The 23,727-nt window shown below is 37.8% G+C and overlaps 1 protein-coding gene across 1 annotated transcript; it reads right to left on the reverse strand.

The window, feature by feature from the left end:
* Positions 1–879: 879 nt before the first annotated feature.
* ufl1 (UFM1-specific ligase 1) lies at positions 880–23,433 on the reverse strand. The gene is made up of 19 exons (XM_056481563.1): positions 23,226–23,433; positions 21,233–21,378; positions 21,109–21,137; positions 20,726–20,823; positions 19,940–20,054; positions 18,949–19,079; positions 16,790–16,848; positions 16,567–16,713; positions 15,779–15,954; positions 15,303–15,479; positions 12,994–13,117; positions 11,817–11,939; positions 10,245–10,365; positions 8,222–8,388; positions 7,913–8,040; positions 7,095–7,175; positions 5,472–5,557; positions 3,487–3,667; positions 880–2,338 (listed from the first exon to the last, which is right to left on the reverse strand). The coding sequence occupies exons 1-19, from the start codon at positions 23,300–23,302 to the stop codon at positions 2,138–2,140; spliced, it is 2,367 nt and encodes a 788-aa protein (XP_056337538.1). The 5' UTR covers positions 23,303–23,433; the 3' UTR covers positions 880–2,137.
* Between the last annotated feature and the right edge of the window lie 294 nt (positions 23,434–23,727).

A 23,727-nucleotide genomic window follows, 5' to 3' on the forward strand; every position in this document is an offset into this window, starting at 1 on the left:
AAATGGCTCAGCAGTGAGCACCACTTGGGGGCTTTTTTTGTGGTTTTTAAACTGGAATAACTCCACATAAACAAAGGAGGCTGAAAAAATAAAAGTTCATTTTTGATGGAAATTTTAGACTGCATTTACAGGTTTTTGCATCTGTTTTCCAGTACTGGGTGGCAGCTGGAAGGGCATCTGCCGTGTAAAGAAAATGAATGACTACACTTTAAATCCTGATCATGAGTACAGTGAAGACTCACACTTCTACATTTAAGACAAAAACAACAAAGATAAGCAGCGATGAAATAAAGAGACCAGGGAAGTCATTGTGAAGGACACATTATAAATGCCTAAAAACTGCTAATGTGTGGAAAGCACATGCCAGCAGTACTGGATGTGCTTTCAGAACATTCAGCATATTTTTATAATTGACAACCATTACATGAGTGCCGTGTTAATCCCTTCTGTGAGAAATATCCATTTAGTCGACAGCACATTTTAATCAGGTTACAGGAACGTGGGCGGGTGCGAAATCATAATTATGTGGCTCGCTGTTTGTTGTTGTATTTATAGAGTCCGAAATCATGAGTCCTCCTGTGTAGACATCACCAGCATTTGTCTTTCTCAGGGTGAGCAGCACAGAAAGATGAACAGACAGAGCGTTCAAACCTATCTCAACATGTCAGCAAAAAACAATAACAAAGATATATATATATATATATATATATATATATATATATATATATATATATATACACACACACAGTGATGTGAAAAAGTGTTTGCCCCCCCCTAATGATTACTTATTGTTTGTATGTCTTTTACACTGTAATGTTTACTGTAATCATCAAACTAATTTAAATATTAGTCAACGAGAACACAAGTAAACACATCATGCAGTTTTGAAATTAGGGTATTTAATATTAAGGGAAAACATGATGCAAAACTACCTAGCTTCGGTTGAAAAAAAAAAGTGTTGCCCCCTAAAGCTAACAGCTGTTTGGGCCACCCTTAGCAGCAGCAACTGCAATCAAGTGATTCCCATAACTCACAATGACTCTAAAGTGATGTGGAGGATTTTTGGCCCACTCTGCCCCCTGCTGGCCTCACTAACACCACTGCCAACAGCAGCCTAGTTTTCCCATGTGGTCTCCCATGCAGGTACTGACCAGACTCAGCCCTGCTCGGCTTCAGTGAGTGACCGCTCTTGGGCTGCAGGGTGATATGTCTATTATTTTCATGTCTATGTTCAAAAAGCATGGGCGACAGGGTAATCCAATTCAGGACATAAACGCAGTTCACACAAGTTAGAATGTTTTGCACAGTATTTTGAATGAGTGCATAAGCAGATTAGAGTAAATGACTGCAGAATTAACAATTGTTTATAACTAAACTCAGATATTCATGGACAAAGATTTACTTTTTAAATGTTTTAATTTCTCTCTCACTCTCCTGATATTTAATACAAGAATTAAGAACAGATTTCTCTTTCATCAGTCGCGTCTTGTAGAGGAAACACTAACGTTACGCGCATAACAGGAATATGGCATATAAGACGTGCATATAAAGCAGCGTTTCCATACAACGAGTCCAATGAACATGTGGTGGCGTTTGAAGGCGTGAGACGGGGAGCACAGACGCTCTAGACAGTTCTGGAGGTCATTAATAATATAATAACACTGATACTGAAATGGTTAAGGTGTTTTAGAATGACCAAAATAAAATGTCAGATGTTTAACAGTGTGCTCAGGCTTTAATGCACACACTGGAATTTGTCTGGTAAAAGTGTTTCCATCGTAGTTTAAGCACATCAAATAAAGCGTTTATCCGACTCTGTTATGCGCTTATGCACATCTTGGCGTTTCCATCAACTGGTTTTGATCTCCAAAATGTGCATAAGAATATGTGGATGGAAACGTAGCTAGTGACTCTTGCTGCTTGATCAAACTACTTCTTTAAAATGAGCTGAATCAAGTTGGTCGTTTTCACAAATTTAAGTGGGTAAAACAACCAAGTTAACTAAACTGATTTGAGTTGGGACAACGTGAAGGAATTGAGTGGAACCCAGCATTTTTTACTATGAATTATCAACATTCAGTCAGTTTATTCACACCTTTAGAACGAGACCATGCTGTATGATATGATAAAGTGTGTGTTACTCTGTGACGGATGGTTTTCTCTGAGCGAGGACGATGTCTTTAATGTCTCTGCTGAGACTGTGCAGCTCTTTCTGAAGGCTCTCCGTGTCATCCGAGTCTGCAGGACTGTCAGCTCCCTTCTTCTCTGCTCCGTGACCCTGCACCACCAGCTGCTTGACCACCAGACTCTGGTACTGAGACAGCAGCTTGTGCTGGTCCTAAAACACACACACAGAGAGAATGTCTTTCTGCAGATTGATTTGGATTAGATTTGACAGTAGCTATTAGGGGTGTAACGGATCGCGATTGATCCATGATTCGTACGGATCACAACCCATAGTTTCAGAGCACTCGTGACCTGCGGATTCATACATTTTTTTACTTGTAGTCTAATCCTAAATTTGTAACGATCTCAGAGAGAGATCGGCTCTTACATCATTCAGATCACATGTGTGAAAGCATTCAGGCTTTCCTGTATAATATAATGATGATGGAGGAAGTTGTGGTGGGTTATTGAGGATGTGCTGGGTTTCTAAGGTTATTAAAGGTGTTTTCTGTCTAGTTTAGCCAGCTTTAACACATTCAGTGAAAGCCTGCATGATTAATCATTAAAAGATCAACACACACACAACATCAATGATAAATGATGCTGATTTGCATATGTTTATTAATCCTTCCAATCGCTGCAGTCAAATCTGAAAACACAAATCCAGAAAGAGATTCAGTCTTTAGTTTACAACTTAGTTGCCTTAATTAAATAATCTACACATATTAATATTGTAATTATTATAATCCTAGAAATATTGTCTATTTTTACTCCTTTATTCCTGTCCTTTATTTCTCATTTTCTGTATATATTATTAATTTGATTATGTCAATATATCACATATTTTATTCATCTAAAATGCTTTGGTAATACTGTACAACATGTCATGCCAATAAAGCAACCTGAACGAGAGACAGAGAGAAGCAGATCTGACCTGTCGGTGGGTGCACATGGCTCTGGAATAGCATAACGGTAAGAGAAATAGTGGATTTCTTCCTTTATTTCAAGTCTTTTTTAAGTTAAACCCATTGAAAAGAAACCATGTATAACAGTTTATTAATAAACACAAATATTTGAATAATAAAATGATGTTCTGTTTGTTGAATATAGTTAACTATGCGCTGTGTTTCAATCTGGCTACCTCCACAAGTATGTTTCAAACCCTGTGTGAAGCACTGCATAGCTACTGTCACCATTCTAATCCCTGTTTCAGAACAAACCAGTCGATGTTCAGGCGTACAGCACCCTCAGACTTTTCCAACTTCTTTTTGTCGTCAAACCAAGAATGAAAATGAATTATTTTGAAGTGCCTTTAGTTACCTCGGGAATCTTGCTCTGCAGGAAGCCGATGATGTGCGGCACACAGCGCCCTGGAGCGTGCAGCATGCAGTGTGTGACGTTCTGGAAGAGCAGGACGCTGGTCAGATGGAGCACCAGTGCAGGATCCTCTGCGTCCCTCAACTGCTCACACAGAGCCTGACGGTGCACGAAGAGAGCCTGCCTACACACACACACACACACACACACACACACACACACACACACACATTAAAAAAAAAACAATACAATTAGGGATGTCCCGATCGGGGTTTTTTTGCCTTCGAATCGGAGTCATTTGATTTTGAGCATCTACTGATACCTACCGTATCTACAGAGTAGCTACCGATACTGATCATGCTGCACATGTTGCTGTTACTGTGTGAAGTCAAGAAAGAGGTTTCTTGAGTTACGCTAACTCTGTGCATAACTATAGCTGTGTTGAAAAATAATGAGAATATAAATAAATATTTGAGTCCTGGTCGGGAGTTAACGTCCGATTCTGATCGAGTATGAAACCGTATGTTCGAGCCCGATTTCCGATCACGTGATCAGATCTGGACATCCCTAAATACAAATACATGCTTTTGTTTTAAAAATTAAAGAGATAGTTCATCCAACATAGAAAATTCGGTCCTCATTTAGTCTCTCTTCACATGTCGAACACAAAAGAAGGTATTTCGAGGAAAGCTGGAAACCTGTAACCATTGACCTCCATAGTATTTGTTTTTGAGATTCAGTAGACATGTCAAAGCAGTAAGTAAATCAGCATACTATCATCTCAAAAACATTGCAAGAGTTAGATGCTTTGTTTCCAGTGAAGACTTGTTGATGCTTTTATCAGCAGCAGGATGGATTACTGTAATGGACTCCACACTGGCCTTCCCAGTCAGATAGTTGCAGCTCATCCAGAATGCTGCGGGCAGGATTCTGACCAGAACCAGGAAATCAGATCACATCACGCCTGTCCTCAGGTCTTAACACTGGCTCCCAGTTACACTCAGAATAGATTTTCCAGTATTATTACTAGTCTATAAATCACTAACTGGCCTAGGAGCTTAATACATTATAGATATGCTCACTGAATACAAACCTAACAGATCACTCAGATCATTAGGATCATATAAACTAGAAACTCCAGTCAAAGCAGGGGGAATCTATCTTCAGCTACTAACAGCGCCCCCTGCTGCTGGAATCAGCTTCCAGAAACGATCAGATGTGCTCCAACATTAGGCACATTCACATCAAGACTGAACACACATCTGTGTAGCTGTGCCTTTACTGAATGAGCACTGTGCTACGGCCCACACATCACACTATTGTGTCTCTCTCTTCTTTTCACGATCTCATAAAAGAAAGGAGCGAGTTTTCAGGGGAGCAATATCATCAAGAAGAGACTTAAAAACAGAGTTGTATTGGGCCACTGTAGACATAACAGGCAAACCCTCAATGTGTTTACTAAGCTGATCAAGGTCAATGTCACCAAGTTTCCTAAAAGTGATGACAGTAGTCTGAGTAGATGGTGTACTCAAATCGAACGTAATGAGTATTGAGTTAATTAAATACCTCATTACTTCAACTTAAATGGAGTGAGTTCACAGTACTCATATAGATTAGTTATTTTAACTAAAATGTTTTGTAGCAATCGGTTTCCTCAAAGGTTTGAGTTGCCTTGACTTATTGGGTTTGACAGTACTCAGTTGGATTGAGTTCTCTTCATTTATTGGGTTTTACTGTGCTTAAATTGCTTCGTTTACTCAAATGGAGTAAGTTCACAGTACTCATTTGGATTAGTTTTTGAACTCAAATGGTTAACTTACTGAGTTTTAGTCTAGTGTGCATTTTATAAAATGTAAATATGTTTGTAATGAATAACTAGATACAAACATTTCAGGTGTGAATCTGTGCAGTTTGTGCAAAACACCCAAGTACTGTACTCATGGATGACCACAGGAGCTCACTGATACTTTAGCGGCCAGTGGATTTACCTTTCTCTCTTCTTGTCGCCTTTTTTCAGGAAGAGCCCACACTCCTCTGCACTCGTCTCCAGACATGACAGAAACTCCTCAATGGCCTAGAAGCATCAAAACAGGGGCAGAAATGCCTTTATTTATTGGATCTGACGCTGATCTGAGTTGAAGCATTTTGTAAAAAAAACTCTCTCTCTCTTTGCATTTTCTACAGTGATTTTGGGGAAATAATAACACTTTTATTATCTTATTCACCCACTGTAGCACATTTCAGACTCCAGCCCTGGATTCACATTAGAGCCCTAATGTCTCAGGAGAGATAACTTTTCTTTTTTGTTTAACAATTGTTTCTTATCTTCATCTTTGATACAGTAAACTATATCAATTAATCACTATTTTTCCTGATTTTATTAGTCTGTTTTAATTTACAGACCCCTAAATATACCATATATTTGATGTAAAATATGCATGTTTTATGCTCTATTCAATATTTATCTTCCATTAGTGAAAAAACAACAACATTTCAGTAAGTTCAGACATCCAAACCCTAGAAATGTGTTGAAATCTTCTGGCTTATGACTGTATACAAATCTCAAAATATTAAAAATGACAATAGAAAGTAAATGGCAATAGTTTTTAATAGTGTTTTAAGGAGTTAGTGTGAGTGTCTGCTTGTTTATGTTTGATCAGCGTTGTTTTGGATTTGTTTAAACAAACACAAAAACATTACTTTAATTGTAGTGTTTCCCATGCATTTCCTATGGGACAAAGTATAAAGCTGGACTTCACTTTGTTCAATTTTGTTGGGTTTGCTCAAGTGGCCGAGTCTTAAACAACTCAGAGAGAAGCTAAAATAATAAAGGAGTGGCTTCACAACCACTCTGTGACTGTTCTTGAATGGCCCAGCCAGAGCCCCGAGTTAAACCCAATTGAGCATCTTTGGAGAGACCTAAAAATGGCTTTTTTTTGACATTGTGCTAGTCCCAGAAATATTTTACCTTGTTTACATTTAGTGTAACATGTAGTCTAACGTCTAAAATAGTGAGTAGGGTAAAGCTTAACAGCACCACCTGCATCTCAATATTGTAATTGTCACAGACCTAATATTTAAAGTGAGCACAGGCCACTTGAACTTCAACCAAAACTTGTTGTCGGGCCTGATTAAATGTTTTGACGGGCCGCATTTGGCCCGCGGGGCTTGTAATTGACACGTGCTGTATAGGATCAGACATTCATTCATTCATTCATTCATTCATTCATTCATTTATATAAAATATATGGATTGTGTGTTGGATTTATTAATTTTTATTGGACAAATAATAAAAAAAATGCTTAGACTTTTTTTAATTCCCATTCCCCGTGGGTGCTTATTTCTGGGAACAAGATTAAATGAAGGAGGATGTATCCCCTATTTTCACATCCCAATGTTGACAGGTACTGTATGTGCTTGAGGGTTAAAGGGATTAAAAATGGTTAAAGTCAAGTGTTCAACTCTAGACCTGTAAAATCAGCCTCTTTCAAAACCAAAAAGCTGAAGTGTTCCTTTAAAAGCATCATGACATTGTTAAAAATACTGAATAAACATGCAGTGTGACTGAAGAGATGTAAAACAAGAGCAAAAGAGATTCGCTCTTAACGCACCTTTCCATTCAGACTGTTGTGCAGCTTCATCAGAGGAGATTTGACTTCATCTGACAGCTTGGCCAGAATCTTCAGCCGGATCTGCAGCACAGAAACACAATCACTGAGGTTTTCTCAAATTACTGAACACATTATTAGTCTTATCATCGTCTTCTGGGGTTTCGTTCAGTCTCATTCACGCAAAAGTTTTCACCATCGTCGCTTCAGTGAAGCACACATCCTTCACGCAGGACAGAACTGAATCTGTGCCACTGCAAATAATGCTTTTCTTATTTAGAGTGTCTGTCTTGTTCTTAGTTCAAATATCTAAATATTTACAGTTAAATGTGCTGTACATGGCATCTTGACAGACATTATATAGCATTAATAGGTCTTAACCGTGTTTTACTGTAAAATACATCAGAATATAGAAGTTAAAAATGCTTTGAATGTTGTTTAATGGCATTTTGACAGATTATAGAGCACCATACTGTGTTTTACTCTGAAAAACATCAGAATACTGTGCTGTATATGTTCCTCAATGACATCTTGACAGAGATTAGAGTACCAATTGGTCTTTACTGTGTTTTACGGTGAGAAATACATCAGATTAGTGAGGTTAAATGTGCGGTTTAATGCCATTTTGACAGATTATAGAGCATCATACCGTGTTTTACTTGTACATCAGACTACAGAGGTTGAATAAGCTGTGAATGTTGTTTAATGCCATCTTGACATTTTATAAAGCGTTAATTGGTCTTACTGAGAAATACTGCAATACTTCAGACTACAGAGTTAAAGAGTGCTGTGAATGTCGTTTAATGGCATCTTGTTCATACCTCACTGGTCATGGCCGCCGAGCTGTCGGAGGTCATATGCTCAGCTGCCACAAAGCTCAGCAGCACATTGGTCACGTCTGTGCACACCGTCTTCAAAACATGCTTGGCGACCGTAGCCTGCGTTTCATCTGGTGTGCAGAGACAAATTAACATCCAAATTCATGCTCGTTAACACTAATGAGAGTTGACAATGAATCCATTAAGATAAACAAAGATGAATGAATACTGTAATAAACGCGGTGTTCGCTCGTTGTTAATGTTAGTGAAAACTAATGGAAGCTTGTTGTAAAGTGTGACCAATAAACCAACCTGAGAAGAGTTTGGTTCCTTTCTCAAAGAGGCGGATGTTGTTGTACAAGTTGTTGATCTCCTCCTGAAGATCCTTCATGTTTTTCTTGCGACTGCCTCCTGCTCCGCTTGAACTTGTCGACAAGAAGGCTGTGGTGACTACTTCTTGGTACATTTTACTCAAAGGCCTGGCAAAACAAAGGAAAAAATGTAAAGATCTGCACATTTATTGGGCAATAAGTTTTGTTGATTTGATCCAAAGCAAAGTCTGATTAAACAGCAAAAAACAAGAGTTTGGTGTGAAATTCAGATAATAAAGTATATTTATTTTGATGTGATCTGTTCAGACTAACAATAACATCCACTTGCTGATAACAGCATTTATATTTTTATGGAGCCACCAGAAGCCATGCTTACCTAAAGAGAGCTCTTAAAGGGCACCTATTTTAGCCCTTTTTAAGATTTAAGATCTTTTGTGTCTCCAATCTGTAAAGTTTCAGCTCAAAACAGATCAGATTATCAGTTTCAGCCCATCAGATTATTTATTATCGCTGTCTGAATATTGGAATTTCTGCTCTGAACACACTGTATTGTTTTTGTGGCCTGTGCCTTTAATGCTGGTTCTCCCTGTCAGAGTGTGCCTCAATCTCCACCTCGGCTGCGTCAGATAATCAGCACAGTGACAGACATGAAGGAAGCAGATCTACTGTTAGAACTTTCCCAATGATTATTTGATGTATTTGTTGTGGAGTTAATTCAAGCCTCTCTGCAATGATGAGGCACACACAATATTGATACTAAGTTCACACACACACACACACACACACACACAGCGCGCACGTTTAGCTTTTACACGGCAAATGTGACATGATACACGTTTATATGCACAGCTGTATGGGTATCCTATATGTTAATGTACAAAATAAACCTGATCTAGCGTCCTCAAACTGGGACTGAAGAGTCTTCTTTTATAATTGTACTGAGATGCAGCTGTGGTGATGAAGATATCGCTGTAATTCATTACACACATGCACTGTTATAAACATGATCACATTTGATGATGACTGATGATCACAGAGCGCTGAACAGATCTTTTAATCCCGGTTGCTTTGCGCACGTCCTGTCTTGTTGATATGATTATACGCGTTACTACAGAGACATGTTAATGTACGGCTGTCAATCAATTCAGTGGGTGGGGAAACCACACGAATGAGGGGGCACGAATTGGGCACGTTTGGTATGCTTAACATGCTAATCACTCGAGTTGAAAATCTGAATTTCAGCAGACATTCGCATCGTATTAACCAATCATTTTGATGATTATGACATAGCGCCTGTTGTTGGTGTCCCAAGGGGAAATCCTCTTGCCAACACCAAACAGCAACTCATCAAACTGGGCTCAGCTCAGTCTGAAGCACCGCTGAAAGCCTCCATCATCCAGGTACAGTTTCTGCAGGACATGATGAACACTCAGAGCTGGTGCAACTCTGAAAGGATCTAGTGGACTCAGACAAGGAGCCACACGAATCTACGCTGTTTTTCAGCCTTCCTAAAGCACATAAACACAGCTACTCTCTCAACAGAACCCATGTTAGCCATTTAGCAATGAAGCTAGAGTCTCTGCCCTGCCCATCACGTGAATCCACATCTGTTGTGAAGTGAATTTCACATGAGAATGAACAGACTTTGACGAGAAAATGAAGCGAGTAAACTCGAACTGTTCACGCATCTAATTAGGTGCAAATACCACGATGTTCATGCAGTCGCATCTGGTGTGAGCACAGTATTAAAGCATTGGTGTCTGTGATGCAGCAAGTCCAGAGACTGTTGTGTACACCCTGATTCTATTATCAAAATCTCTTTAATGTGTGATAAGACTAAAAAGAGGTTATAAACCAATATTTTCTCAATTTAACTCAGCAGTGGCTTTGACTCAGAAACATTACTCATACGTCACCACTTAACAAGCGGATGGAGCTTTTAAAACCCATCGTGACCCATGGGAACTTTCAGTGTCAGTTAACTTCAGTCTGATGGTGCGCACCTTTGTAACTGTTCTGCCAGTTCCTGCAGCATCTCCTCAGAGCTGTCACACACTTTTTCCTCCAGCACCTCCACGATCTCCTCCACTGAGAGGAACTGCACGTCTCCCAGCTTATTTCGACCTGTACAAAAACAAAGCCGTTTTCAGTCCTAATGCCATATAAAGTTAAACAACACAAACTGTACAAATAATAAAGAAACTCGGGATTAGAAATGAGGATTTTTACTTTGTAAAATTCACAATGAATGCTTTAAATTAACATAATGAACAGAATTTGTTGTTTGCAGACGTGTATTTCCATGCACTAATCACCCCTATACTGGAGAGTGGCAGTATGTGGCATACAGCGTTTCGTCAAGCTTTTACCTGTGAACTTTTATTTTGGCTTTCACTTGAAATTAAAAGAACGACAATGAAAACAATATTTATCAACAAACAAGTGTTGCATTTCTGAAATTTAGGAACTATAATAAAGACAATATTTGAAAAATGCTAATTATTTCTGAAAAAAAAACATTTTAAGGTCAAATATTTGTGTTGGATTGTCTCCAGAATAAACCACTGTTATACAATGACTTGCCTAATTACCCTAACTTTACCCTAATTACCCTAGTGAAGCCTTTAAATGTCACTTTAGGCTGAATACTAGTGTCTTGAAGAATATCTAGTCTAATATTATGTGCTGTCATCATGACAAAGAGAACAGAAATCAGTTATTAGAGATGAGTTATTAAAACTATTATGATTAGAGATGTGTTAAATGTTGTCTCTGTTGAACAGAAATTGAGGAAAAAATAAATAAACAAAGGCTAATATTCTGACTTCAACTGTGTGTGTGTGTGTGTGTGTGTGTGTGTGTGCGTGTGTGTGTGTGTGTGTGTGTGTGTGTGTGTGTGTGTGTGTGCATGAACAGGGCGAATGCTCCCACATGCAAACATGTTGCACTAAACAAACTATTATAACCATCTGCACCTGTCGTAACTGCCGTCGAGAACGCAGAAGAAGCCTTCTGCTAAAGAGGTGGACAGAGTCAGCGTGCACAGTACACTATACATTAACAAGACTATACGAATGAACTGGTTTCCATCACTGAACAGTAATGCACATGTTCAGAGTACTGTCATTAGAGATGTGTGTGTGTGTGTATATATATATATATATATATATGTGTGTGTATATGAAGAGTTTAGATGCAAAAACCTCTAAATGCCCTCTGAAATGTTCTCCTACAATGAGGATTATTTTGTTATGACCTGTTTATGTTCAGTTATTTCACTTAAAAGGCAATGAAAAGAGCTTGTTTGCACTATAAAGGTAAATTTCTTCTTCTTAAAAGGTGTCCTGAAGAATATCTAGTGTACTATTATGTGCTGTCATCATGGCAAAGATCAAAGAATCAGTTATTAGAAATGAGTTATTAACACTATTATGATTAGAAATGTGTTGATCTGCTCTCCATTTAACAGAAATTGGGGGGCTAATAATTCAGTAGGGCTTATAATTCTGACTTCAACTTTACATTATAAGTTTTATACTATAAATTACTAAATTACAATCTCCGGTTTGTCCTACCCTGTGAGCTGTGTGTTGTCTCCTCATCGCTGTCCTCCTCCTTCCTGCCCTTCTTCTTTGTTTTGCGGATTCGGATCTCTCTGGCGTTTCCTCCTCCTCCACTTTTCACACTTCCACCGCCCTCTGAAAAACAGAAGAGCACCAGCAGTGAAATGAAAAAGTCTGATATAAAGCTCATGGTGACACTTTACCATAGGGGACACGTAGTTAATGTACTGAACAAACAGCGAGCAATGCTTGTAAGGAGAAAAGAAATACAGTATATCCAAGAGGCTGTTATTGCATAATAAAGCCTGAGAGGCTTATCAGAGCAATTCAGTTCAATTGATCTTTATTTCTGTAGCCCTATACTGAATGTAACCCCAAACCATGAGGTCCACTGCAGTATCTGTGACGATTGGGATGCAGTTCAACAGATAACTCATGGCAAAAAAAATAAAAATTCAACCTTCTGATCACTTTTCCAATTGATTAACTAGAAGTCGAGTTATTATTTGTTGCTCTTACAACTGGGATCCACCATAAGACTAGTGTCAGGTGGTGTACTTTATCCTGCTGATTACACAGCTATGTAAATCCCAGACACACAACATTGTCCTGAGCTGTAATAGTTCATCAATTCTTTAATGAAACACAAATCTGACAGAAACGAAACGGCTGAATGGAGCATACACTAACCCACCTATTATTCATTCACAAGACAGCGCCCAACAGTCAAAAATGCGACATAACAGGCAAGCAGATACATATGAATGTGTATGTGAACATATTCACTGAAGGTCAAGGCGATTTGAAGTTCCCGGATGAGCCTGCATTATTTAGCAGTTGTTATCTGGGAATAACATAGCTAGGAATGTCTCGATTGACCAATCAGAGGTGAGTATTCCAGACAGCCGTGAAATAACATTACTTAATGCACTGCGAGTTAACAAGAACAACTGTATTACCATTAAACATGAACAAACACTTTAATAAACATGTTCATCGTTGTTTGCTCATGTTAGCAAATACATTTACTACGCCTCTCATTTGTTACAGAAGTTTTAGATCCTCCAGAAGGAAATAAAAAGGGTTCAGTTTATCGGCTTGATTTTGTCATCTTACCACACTAGCATAAAGTTAGCTACAAATCAAACGGTAGGACTATAATCAGATTATTCATGTATTATCTCCTCACCCGCAGCTTTCTTCCGGCGTTCATCTCTTTTGTCTTTCTTCGAAGAGGCCGAAGTCTCCAACAAAGCAGACGATTGCTTGACATCATCCTCAGTTATCAAAAACACAGGGTTATTCTTCACTTCCTATTGATTAAGCGAAAGAAGGAAACACATCCAATCACAAACGTTTAAGTTATAGTTTATGATTATAGGACTGAAGACTTGCCAAAAAACAACAACAACAAAACATTTATTCCATTTGTTTGTAAACAATGAGCAAAATCATGCTTCTTTAATTCTGTTTATTTAGTCTCAGTCATTCATTCATTTTCTTTTCAGCTTAATCCCTTTATCAATCTGGGGTAGCCACAGCAGAATGAGCCGCCAACTTATCCAGCACATGTTTTATACAGCGGATGCTGTTCCAGCTGCAACCCATCACTGTGAAACACCCATACACACTCATTCACTACGGACAATCTAGCTTACCCAGTTCTCCTTTATCATGTGTTTGGACTGTGGGGGAAACCGGAGCATCTGGAGGAAACCCACACCAACATGGGGAAAACATGCAAACTCCACACAGAAACGCCTTAGTCTTAGTCTATTTATTTACTTGTGTAAATTAATATTTATTAAGTTTTTCAATTAATTTCCCTAATATTATTGTGAAATAATAATATTAATATTAAAATGTTCATATAATTTATTTACAATGCAGTTTGTACAGTCATATTTTCTGTCTTTTATCAGATATATTATATGAAATACTTGCTTTGTATACCAAATAAGTGGATTCTGATAGGATTTGAATCGTAAACATTAAATAAAAGTTTAAAATGTAATAATTTATGTTTAATATATTCAGTTTTTAGTTATGATACTCCTAAAATCATTCTGAAGATTTTTTTTTACAAAATTCTTTGCAGAAATAGCAAAACTCCGCAGATTCTGTCTGGCCCTGCTTATAAATTACAAAATAAAGTCAACCCGTGTTACTATTGGGGCTGCACAATATACCGTTTCAGCATCAATTCACAATGTGCACTTTTGTGATCACAATAATCGCATCACAGAATCTGTATTGTTGAATCTGGATTTAAAGTCACAGTTCACACTGCAAAAAGAAATGCCTTTCTTACTTAGAGTTGCTTTCTTGTTTTTAGTCCAAATGTCTAACAATTCTTAAATCAAGAAGCATTTTTCTAGACAAGCAAAACATGTTGTCTTAATCTCAGATAAAACAAATCAAAATTAAGAGATGTTGTCCTTATAAACAAGTTAAACTATCTGCCAGTGGGGTGGGTAAAAGATTCTTATTTCAATCCAAAAACCAGTGTATTTTGTTTATCTCATTGGTTTTACTTGTTTTAGGAAAAACAAACTGAATTTTGACAAATTCCTGAAAACTAAACAATGTTTTTTACTTCTCTTGATATTAAACACTCCTTGATTTAAGAATTTTTACATATTTGGACTACAAACAAGACAAAAACTACAAGAATAGCATTTTATGAATAGATTTGTAGAGATTTATAGAGTGAAGGTTTATCGATTGCATGTGTTTATAAGGCGTGTGAATATGCATGTGTTTAAAACATCCAGACACAAGAAATGATGACACTTGGAGATCTTAAACTTTATGAAAATGATAGTTTGTCGTACAGTTGGCGGTTCACTTCCATTATTTGGCTAATGCTAGGTGACAGTCATGAAAGCAAAGCGCCAAAATGGAAAGACTTCCGCACATCGAGTCCGCCTGAAAGAGGTGGTCTGGGGTACCAGAGTTCACATGAACCGTACCCCAGACCACCTCATGTGTTCATGTGTGTGAACCAGAGTTCAGAAGACACATTCACACTAGCTAAACAGACCACACTATGACGTCAAAGAAACCCGGGTGCAGACCAAAAGTGCTAGTGTGAAAGCACCCTTGGATCAAGAGGTGCTTCAGCTAAATACTGAGCAAAGGCTCCGAATACTCAGTATTATGTGAGATTTCAGTTTTTCTGTTTTATTAAATCTGCAAAAGTGTCAACAATTCTGTGTTGTCTGTCAGTATCGGGTGCTGTGTGCACATTAATGAGGAAAAAATTTACTTAAATGATTTTAGCAAATGGCTGCAAAGAAGATATTTGAAGAATGCTGGAAACCTGTAACCATTGACTTCCATAGTATTGGTTTTTCCTACCATAGAACATTTTCCAACATTCTTCAAAATATCTTCTTTTGTGTCAAACAGGTTTGGAAGAAGTAAAAAGTGAATAAACAAATGACACCATTTTTAGCTGAGGTCTACATCATACAGCTGCAGGAGAAGCTCACGCACCTTCTGGGCTTTCTGCTGCATGAGATCTTCAAATAAAGCGATGCATCCAGCGATGAACTTTTCGCTGACGACAGAAGTGGAGAGAAGCCGTGCGCTGGACTGCACATTCATGCTCCGCAGCACTTCATTGAGCAGAATTCCCACATCCTCCTCCGACAGAATGCTCGGGAGCATCGGCTGAACAAAAACAAATACATACAGGAATCAGAGTTCATTTTGATACCTCTTAAAGCACACATGTAATCAAAACCAACCATATTGATTTTGTTCGCTCAGACTGCTAGTTTAGTGGTATATATATATATATATATATATATTAAGGTATATATATGTTTATTAAAGTATATTTATTTATTAAGGTATATATATGTACACATACATGTATATATATATATACACATACATGTATATATATATATATATATATATATATATATATATAGATATATATATAAAATGACTCTTCTATGGTCTACCTGCAAGTCGACCCAAGTGGCCGAGTTGATAGCCTCCTCCACTGAGGCCTCCAGTTGATCTACAATGGTTCTGCCCACACATGCAGTCTTGAGGAAGAGCAATCTGCTGGACTTGAAGCGCTTCTTTATGTAGTTGATGGGATCAGGGATGCCCAGACGGGTCAGTGCCTCAAACTCTGCAGGAGACGAGAAACAGCTGGACTCAGAAGAGCTTTATTATAACATAGGTAAAGGTGTTGACGGACGAAAGTTGGAGGGACAGACCCGCACTATTATCTTTGTGCACTTGTCGAATAGCCCAGTGCTTCCCATCAGTTTTTAACTTGCGACCCCGTAAACCAAACAATTGTTTTCCATGGCCCACTGCAGTTTTGTGGCGTTTTGGTGACTGTCGCTTTAAATGCAAATGAGATTGTGCTCTTTTCAGAAGAGGGCGGAGCTACAAATGCCTGTGTGTAAGCATAGTGGCAGATTCAAAAACAAGACTGACGTCCTATGCTAATGAGGGAGAGATGAGCACTAGTGGGCGGGGCTTTCCCCCTCTGATGACATCATACAAAGGGAGAATGTCAATCCAAGTGTTTCTGCAGACTGTTTTCATCTAGTCTGATTATAACAAATACAATTAAATCATGTTGTTATCATATATTCACACACTGCTGACATACACCTGTGTTTAAACCACCTTATAAAAGTGATTTTTGCATAACAGCTCCCCTTTAAAATCAATTTCATGTGGTCTTTAAATGCAACATCAGTGTTGGCTTTGCCTCTAAAGATCAACGCACCTAAATATCCATTTTGCTTGAGAAAGGACTCAACCCAAGTGCTCTGAGCTTTGGAGTAGATGTCAGGGATGTAGATGGCTTTATCCTGCCTGCCCCCAACCACGGAGCCCTTCAGACGAGCGCTGTTCACCAGCTCCTCAAGCATCGCTGATAACCAAGAAAGAGCAAACATCAGATGTCTGTATGCAGAATGCACAAAACATGAACTGTGTGCAATACTCACAGTACACCAGATTCTCCTGGAAGCCATAGAGGTTTAGCAAGTTGTTGATCTGCGTAGGCCTGTGGATGGAAATCTCAGCTGTTACGAATCCACAGTGCTCAAAATGGTCTACAATAATATTGTGAAGGCAGGATAGTGCAGTGGAACCTGAGCTGGCTTATTCAGAATGAAAGCACACACCAGACCAGTCTGGCCTCCTTTATCCCAGTGGGTAATATTCTTACATATTTGTTTATTTATAAATGTATTTAATTTTAATTTATTTAAATTACTGATTAGCTGTGGGCTACTAAACATCAGTCATCTGAAGCATTGCCATACAATGCTATGCGTGGAGCCTAGTTTCTCTCTAGGTCTTTTCCTTCACTTTGGTCAATTGGTGAAGTTGGTCAATAGGCTTCAGTGTTTGGACATTCAGCAGTGAAGATTAAACCACACTGAACTGAACTTCAGCTCTGAACACTGTACTCACACAGATTCAGTTTACTAGAACTTCTGCGTTCAGCTGCTGCCACACAATCTACATTGTAGAAGCACTGGAGAAATAAAAATGAGTTGAATTGGATTTTATAAATAGCCCAGTATTTACTAACACAGAATATATTTGAAGCAGTATTGATTTCGTATACAACACAGCACATGCAGCCAGAACTCAAACGAGCCTCATTTAATGAAGTGCTGAATGAAGTGTTTCAACCAAAGAAAACCCTAAGCAAAATGCAAAATACGTTTCATATGCAGAAACGAACTTTGTTTCGGCCAGATTGTGTTCAAAATGATGTCAGTTAAGCTCTTTTAAAGTATACCAGGACCTTAAAACAGTCCTGTAAAAACAGTAATCATGCAGCCTACTATTGACCTAAGATGCAAAACAACTTGCAGTGTGTAAGTTTGACATCCAGTGGTTGAACTAGGTATTGCACGCCTGGTTCAAAACGCATGCAAGCGCAGGTTGCCAGATTGATGACACCAACAGGAGCGAGCCTAACTATCGAGCCTAATGGCTGATTTAAAGCTGATTTGAGTCGTGCTCTAAATAAAAGCAACGGCACGCGTTAGAAGGAATATTCTCCAAATTATAAGGAGCTTTTGTCCTGACCAACACCTGAAATTAATATGCCAGAAATAGCCTCTATTTCTCACTGCTGAACAACAGAAAACTGACAATGATCAGCTCAGGTACAGCTCATGTGCTTTATTCAGTGTTCAATGCTAATAATGTGAGTTTGACATGACATTTTTTGCCATACTACTGAAAGCAGCAGCAGATAGTTCAGCTCAGATCTGGACAATAAAATAAAGCGTTTGAGATTGAGCTTCAGAACTGAGATTCAGCATCTACATTTAATCATGTTAAAGAGCTTTAATATGTATTCATTAGATTATAAACCTGACCATTGTGCTGGAGTGCAGTGAGTGCACTATTCTGTGCTTCTGAATGGCCAAATTGCTCATCACTGCGTGTCTAGTCATGTAGTGTGCTGTTAGGATACGGGGTTACAATGTGACCTGCTCATCTAATGTTTACACTCGTAATATTTATAGTATTTGTTAATTAATAACCTCATATAAACTCTAAATCTGCGTCTCATTTCAGAGTCTGCTACTGTCCACCGGAGATCGCATTTCAGTCACAGACGCACACTTTGAGAGCCTTCATGACTGAATGAATGAAATACGCTGTTTTCCATCATCTGGCAACCCGGGGATCTGAAATACAATTGGCTAAACTGGCAGTGAGCGGGTTAGAGACCAAAACAAAGACAGCCATTCCAGCACGTAAGCCACATGTTCACAGCAGAATATCTGACTTCAGCATTGTGTTTCAGATAACGAAGAATCAAACTCACCACATAACTAGAGTCAAGTGTCTGAAATAAATCCTTCGGTGAGTTTATCCTATAGTCGTGTGTTTATTAGTCACGCTGAATCAATAAAAACGATTAAATCTTCTGTTTATTCAGCAACCGATACTTTCCCCAGGGGATATTCAGGGTTTCTTCATGTGTATTTGCACAGGTTCATGAGAAAGCAGAGAAGATTAACTACAAATCACACCGCGCTTCATTGAGAAGACACACACGACAATCGCAGCTTTGCTCAGTAGCGTTTGCGATCTCGATGAATCACTCAGCACTAAATGCACTGGAGCTGCTTACCTTGTGATGCCGCTGAACAGGCCGCATATGCAGGCTTTGTGTCTGGAGAGGAAAGCCTGCGTGAAGATCATGCCTCTATTGTACTGGTCAAGCTGCCCTTGGATTATTCTGCCCAGCCTCGCATTCAGCGCCTAACACAGTGAAGAGAGTAAAGTCAAGCTTAATCATCTGTTTACCACAGCAGTATGTGCATAATGATACCTCGAATAATAATTAACAGGTTCATTAACTACACTGATGAACAGAGGTCACTAGGCATGGGCCGGTATCAGAGTGTGATGGTATGGTAACCTTGGATAAAAATCTATCACAGTATTGCGTTTACTGCTCTGAACTAAGTTCTTTTTAAATGTCTGGGTAAAAACACCCCCCCCCCCCAATTGAACACAGTATATTTATGTATATACATTTATACACAGTATATTTACAGTATATATAATGTATTTTTTCTTTAAATAAAAGTCTAGTAAGATCGTAAAAAGAAGCACTTTTAGCTTAGCTTAGCATAAATCACTGAATCCGATTAGTCCATTAGCATCTCGTTCAAAAACGACCAGAGATCATTTTCCTATTTAAAGCTGGACTCATCTGTAGTTACGTCATTTAAAAAGACTAATCTCTAGACTGATATGGCTAGCAACTAAACTAATCAAGAAATACTCAAGAAACTTTGCCGCTGTACGATTAGCTGCAGCAGGAGCAATGACATTACGCAGTGCCTAAAAATAGTTCTGAATCATGTACAACACTAGCTTAGAGATTGATGTTTTAAATGATGTACTGTAAAGCATTACTTTGCTACAGCAATTCACTGTTAAACATTTTTTTCATGTTTTGCTGAGGCTAAATTCAGTTAAAAAAGGATTTTGAAAACACACACACACACACACACACACACACACACACACACACACACACACACACACACACACACACACACACACACACACACACATAAACGAAAACAATGCTTCATGCAGAGCGTTCTAACCTCAGTCAGAAAATCTCCAGGTAGATCATATGTTTTGCAGAGCTCTGCGATGTTCACCTGTCCAGCTTCCTGCAGTTTATCATTCACCTCTTCAGCAAGACGATCCAAGTAAGTTCTTTAACGGACAGCATTTAGGACACATTAATAACAGTTCTTATTAGGTCTATATTTTCATTTTGTTTTCTATTGTTTTCCCAAGTCTCTACAACAAACACCTTTTAGGTCTGTGCAAAATCTGTGCACCGTGCATCAAAGATTTGCATTCGTTGAAGTTGAACGTCATTTCTTCTTTTTAAAGTGGGGGCAAGAGTTAGGGGCCTAAAGTTAGGGGCCTTTCACATATTGTGTCTTTTGTGCACACAAGTTCATTTATTTCCATTGGACGTGCACATGCAAATAGCAAACAAAATGCATGGGTCACACTTTATTTTGATAGTCCGTTCGTTGAGTTTAAGTTACATTGCATCTACATGCCAATTAATTCTCAGTAGATTATAAGTAGACTGTTAGGGTTGGGGTTAGTGTAGACTAATTACCTCAGACAAACACAGAGCACACAGACACTGCAGTGCTTTTAGTTTTCTACATAAACAAAACTTGTATCAGAGCTGCAGCACAGGTTTGCCAGCCTCTAAGAAAATAGTTGATGGTCAACTAGCAATGAGAACTTTAGGAAGGAAGAGATGTGCTTCGCTCCTTCCACATGTTTTCAGATGTAATGTATAAACGGCCCCTTGAAGGGGTTTAAGAAACACCTTAAAAAACAGGCATTGGCCCTTCGCTTACTCGTCGATCAGCTGACCCAGTATGAGCTGCGTGCCTCTGTCTGACTTGGCGATTTCATTGGCTCTGCCTTCCACGTGGACCAAATCAACATTGATGATCTGTGGGAAATATTTAGGAATACTTAAACATGTATACATACAGTTGAAGACAAAGTATTAGCCCAATTTTTTTTATTTGAGCCAAAATAAAAGAAATAAGATTTTTCCAGAATAAAAAATATTCCAGAAAATACTGTGAAAACTGCCTGGGGAAATATTTGTTTTAAAACATTTTTAAGTATTAAAATTTCACAGTAGGGGGGTGAATAATTTTGCAACAGTATTTCTCTCCATTAGTAAGATGCATATGAACACTAGGATGTTGATGTTTTATATTAAACCCACCTTTTGAAGATCCACCACATTAATTCTCCCTTAGAAGATAGAAAAAAACAAAACAAAATATATTTAATCCAGAGTTTAATAGATGTGCTTACTGATACAGCAGATTATTGTGCGTTTTACTCACCTCTGTGCATATAGAGCTCATCACGAATTTCCCGGCTGATCTGAGCTGGAGTCACGTATTCTTTCCCATCCAGAGTGTGAACCACGTCTAACTTCTTATCTCCGACCAGCTTGGACACGATTTCGATGCAGTTTCTCTCAGACAACCTGAATTCAACACATAGTCAATCGATGCAGTATCACATGCTGAAACCATATATTGTGCAGCCCTAGTGTACATAAACTGTTTAAATCAGAATTATTAGCCCCCTTTAAATTTTTGTTTCTTTGTCAAATATTTCCTAAATGATGTTGAACAGATTCAGGAAATTTTCACAGTATTTCCTCTAATATTTTTTCTTCTGGAGAAAGTTTTATTTGTTTTATTTCGGCTAGAATAAAAGCAGTTCTTAATTGTTTTAAACCCATTTTAAGGTCAATATTATTAGCCCCCTTCAGCAATATTAGTGTTGGATTGTCTCCAGAATAAACCACTGTTATACAATGACTTGCCTAATTACCCTAACTTTACCCTAATTAACCCAGTTAAGCCTTTAAATGTCACTTTAAGCTGAATACTAGTGTCTTGAAGAATATCTAGTCTAATATATCAGAAATGAGTTATTAAAACTATTATGATTAGACGTGTTGAAAACTCTTCTCTCCATTAAACAGAAATTGGGGAAAAAAACTGTATGTACGCATGCATGTATGTATATATATATATATATATATATATATATATATATATATATATATATATATATATATATATGTATATATATATAGATGAGCAATTCCAGCATTGTGGATGTGACAAAGACACAAAACATAAATTCACATAAAAAGTTTATATTAACATTATATTGAACCATCTGTTTATATTTTCATAACTACTGACCACAGACATATGAGATAAACATGTTTCATCTGTTAACATGTTTTGTACTTCAAATGAGGAAACTAAACATGTATTATGGATGTGACGAAAAAAGTCTGCGAGTTTACAGTATACAACATACTTTGTAGAAATTCTGTGAATTAAACTGCACAACCCAAAATCTATGCTAATCAACAGGATAAGAGTTGGCTCACTATAGAACAAACATGATTAATTTGATTTTTATTTGATATTTTTGCATTTATGAGGAAAAAGCTTCGTTAAAGGATGTGACAGATGTGAAATTGTTATTCGTGTGACTTTGGTAAATCAAATTAAATTGTTTAAAAACATTGACAGATACATTTTTGAGTATGTCTAAAGTACAGTAAAACGGTTTCGGTATTTTGTTAAAAACTTAATTTTTTTTCATGACAAGGTTGACATTTGCATGCAATTGCTCATAGATAGATAGATAGATAGATAGATAGATAGATAGATAGATAGATAGATAGATAGATAGATAGATAGATAGATAGATAGATAGATATGCATGCATGTATGTTTAAATGTTAGATAATTGGCCCTATATGTGATAGTTGAGCAAGGATATTTCAGCAATAGCTAAAAATAGATTGACGGGTCAAAATTTGTTGATTTTTTTTCTGTTTATGCTAAAAATCATAAGATTATTTAATAAAGATCTTTATAATAAATGTCCTACTGTAAGAATATCAAAACTATTTCTGATCAGTAGCATGCATTGCTAAGCGCTTCATTTTGACAGCTCAGCCACCAGATGTTCAATTAGTTGTATATTAGACACATATTGTACTATCCTAACAAACCATAAATCAATGTTAAGCTTTTTTAACTTATTCAGTGTTTAGATTGCTTAATGAAATAATAATGAATTACACTTGTGACTGGTTCTGTGGTCCAGGGTCACATTTAACGTTAGTTGATTAAGAATAACGTTACGTCAGTTTATCAATACAGTGATTCAAGACAAACAAACAACAGGGGAGGGGTGAAAAGCAGTATTTGCTGTTGTTATTATTATTATTATTATTATTATTATTATTATTATTATTATTATTATTATTATTATTAGCCAACATCAACATGGTTTTACCTTTGGACAGTCTCAGCAAACTGAGCTCTCTGAAAGTCCGCGGCTAAACGCCTGATTTCCTCCCAGTCAGCCGCCATTTCACTCCCTCGCAAAACTGGTGGACCTGAAATATTAAAGCAGCATTTACTGAGCTTTAACTGTAGATAAACTCAGCAGTGAAACAGCAGAAGTGCAGTCTGCTCACTCTGAAACATAAGACACGTCAGGCAGACTCCAGCGTACGTCAGACGGAAACCCAAAGGGGACAAACGCTTTCGCGGGGTTGTTGCTAGAAGGGATACAGCTGAGGTCGGAATTGAACGCGGCTTATTTCTAGTACTCATTCATTACCCATTAATTTTATTTTAGTAACGTCTACGCCTACCCAAACCATCACAGTAATGTAAAAATTGTAATTATACCAAGTTTTATTCATATTGTTCATTAAATTACCCATTAAATTGCATTTTATACCCTCAGGGTGCTCCGGTTTCCCTCACAGTCCAAAGACATGCAGTACTGG

Source organism: Danio aesculapii, chromosome 20 (assembly GCF_903798145.1).
Source record: "Danio aesculapii chromosome 20, fDanAes4.1, whole genome shotgun sequence".
Lineage (NCBI taxonomy): Eukaryota > Metazoa > Chordata > Actinopteri > Cypriniformes > Danionidae > Danio > Danio aesculapii.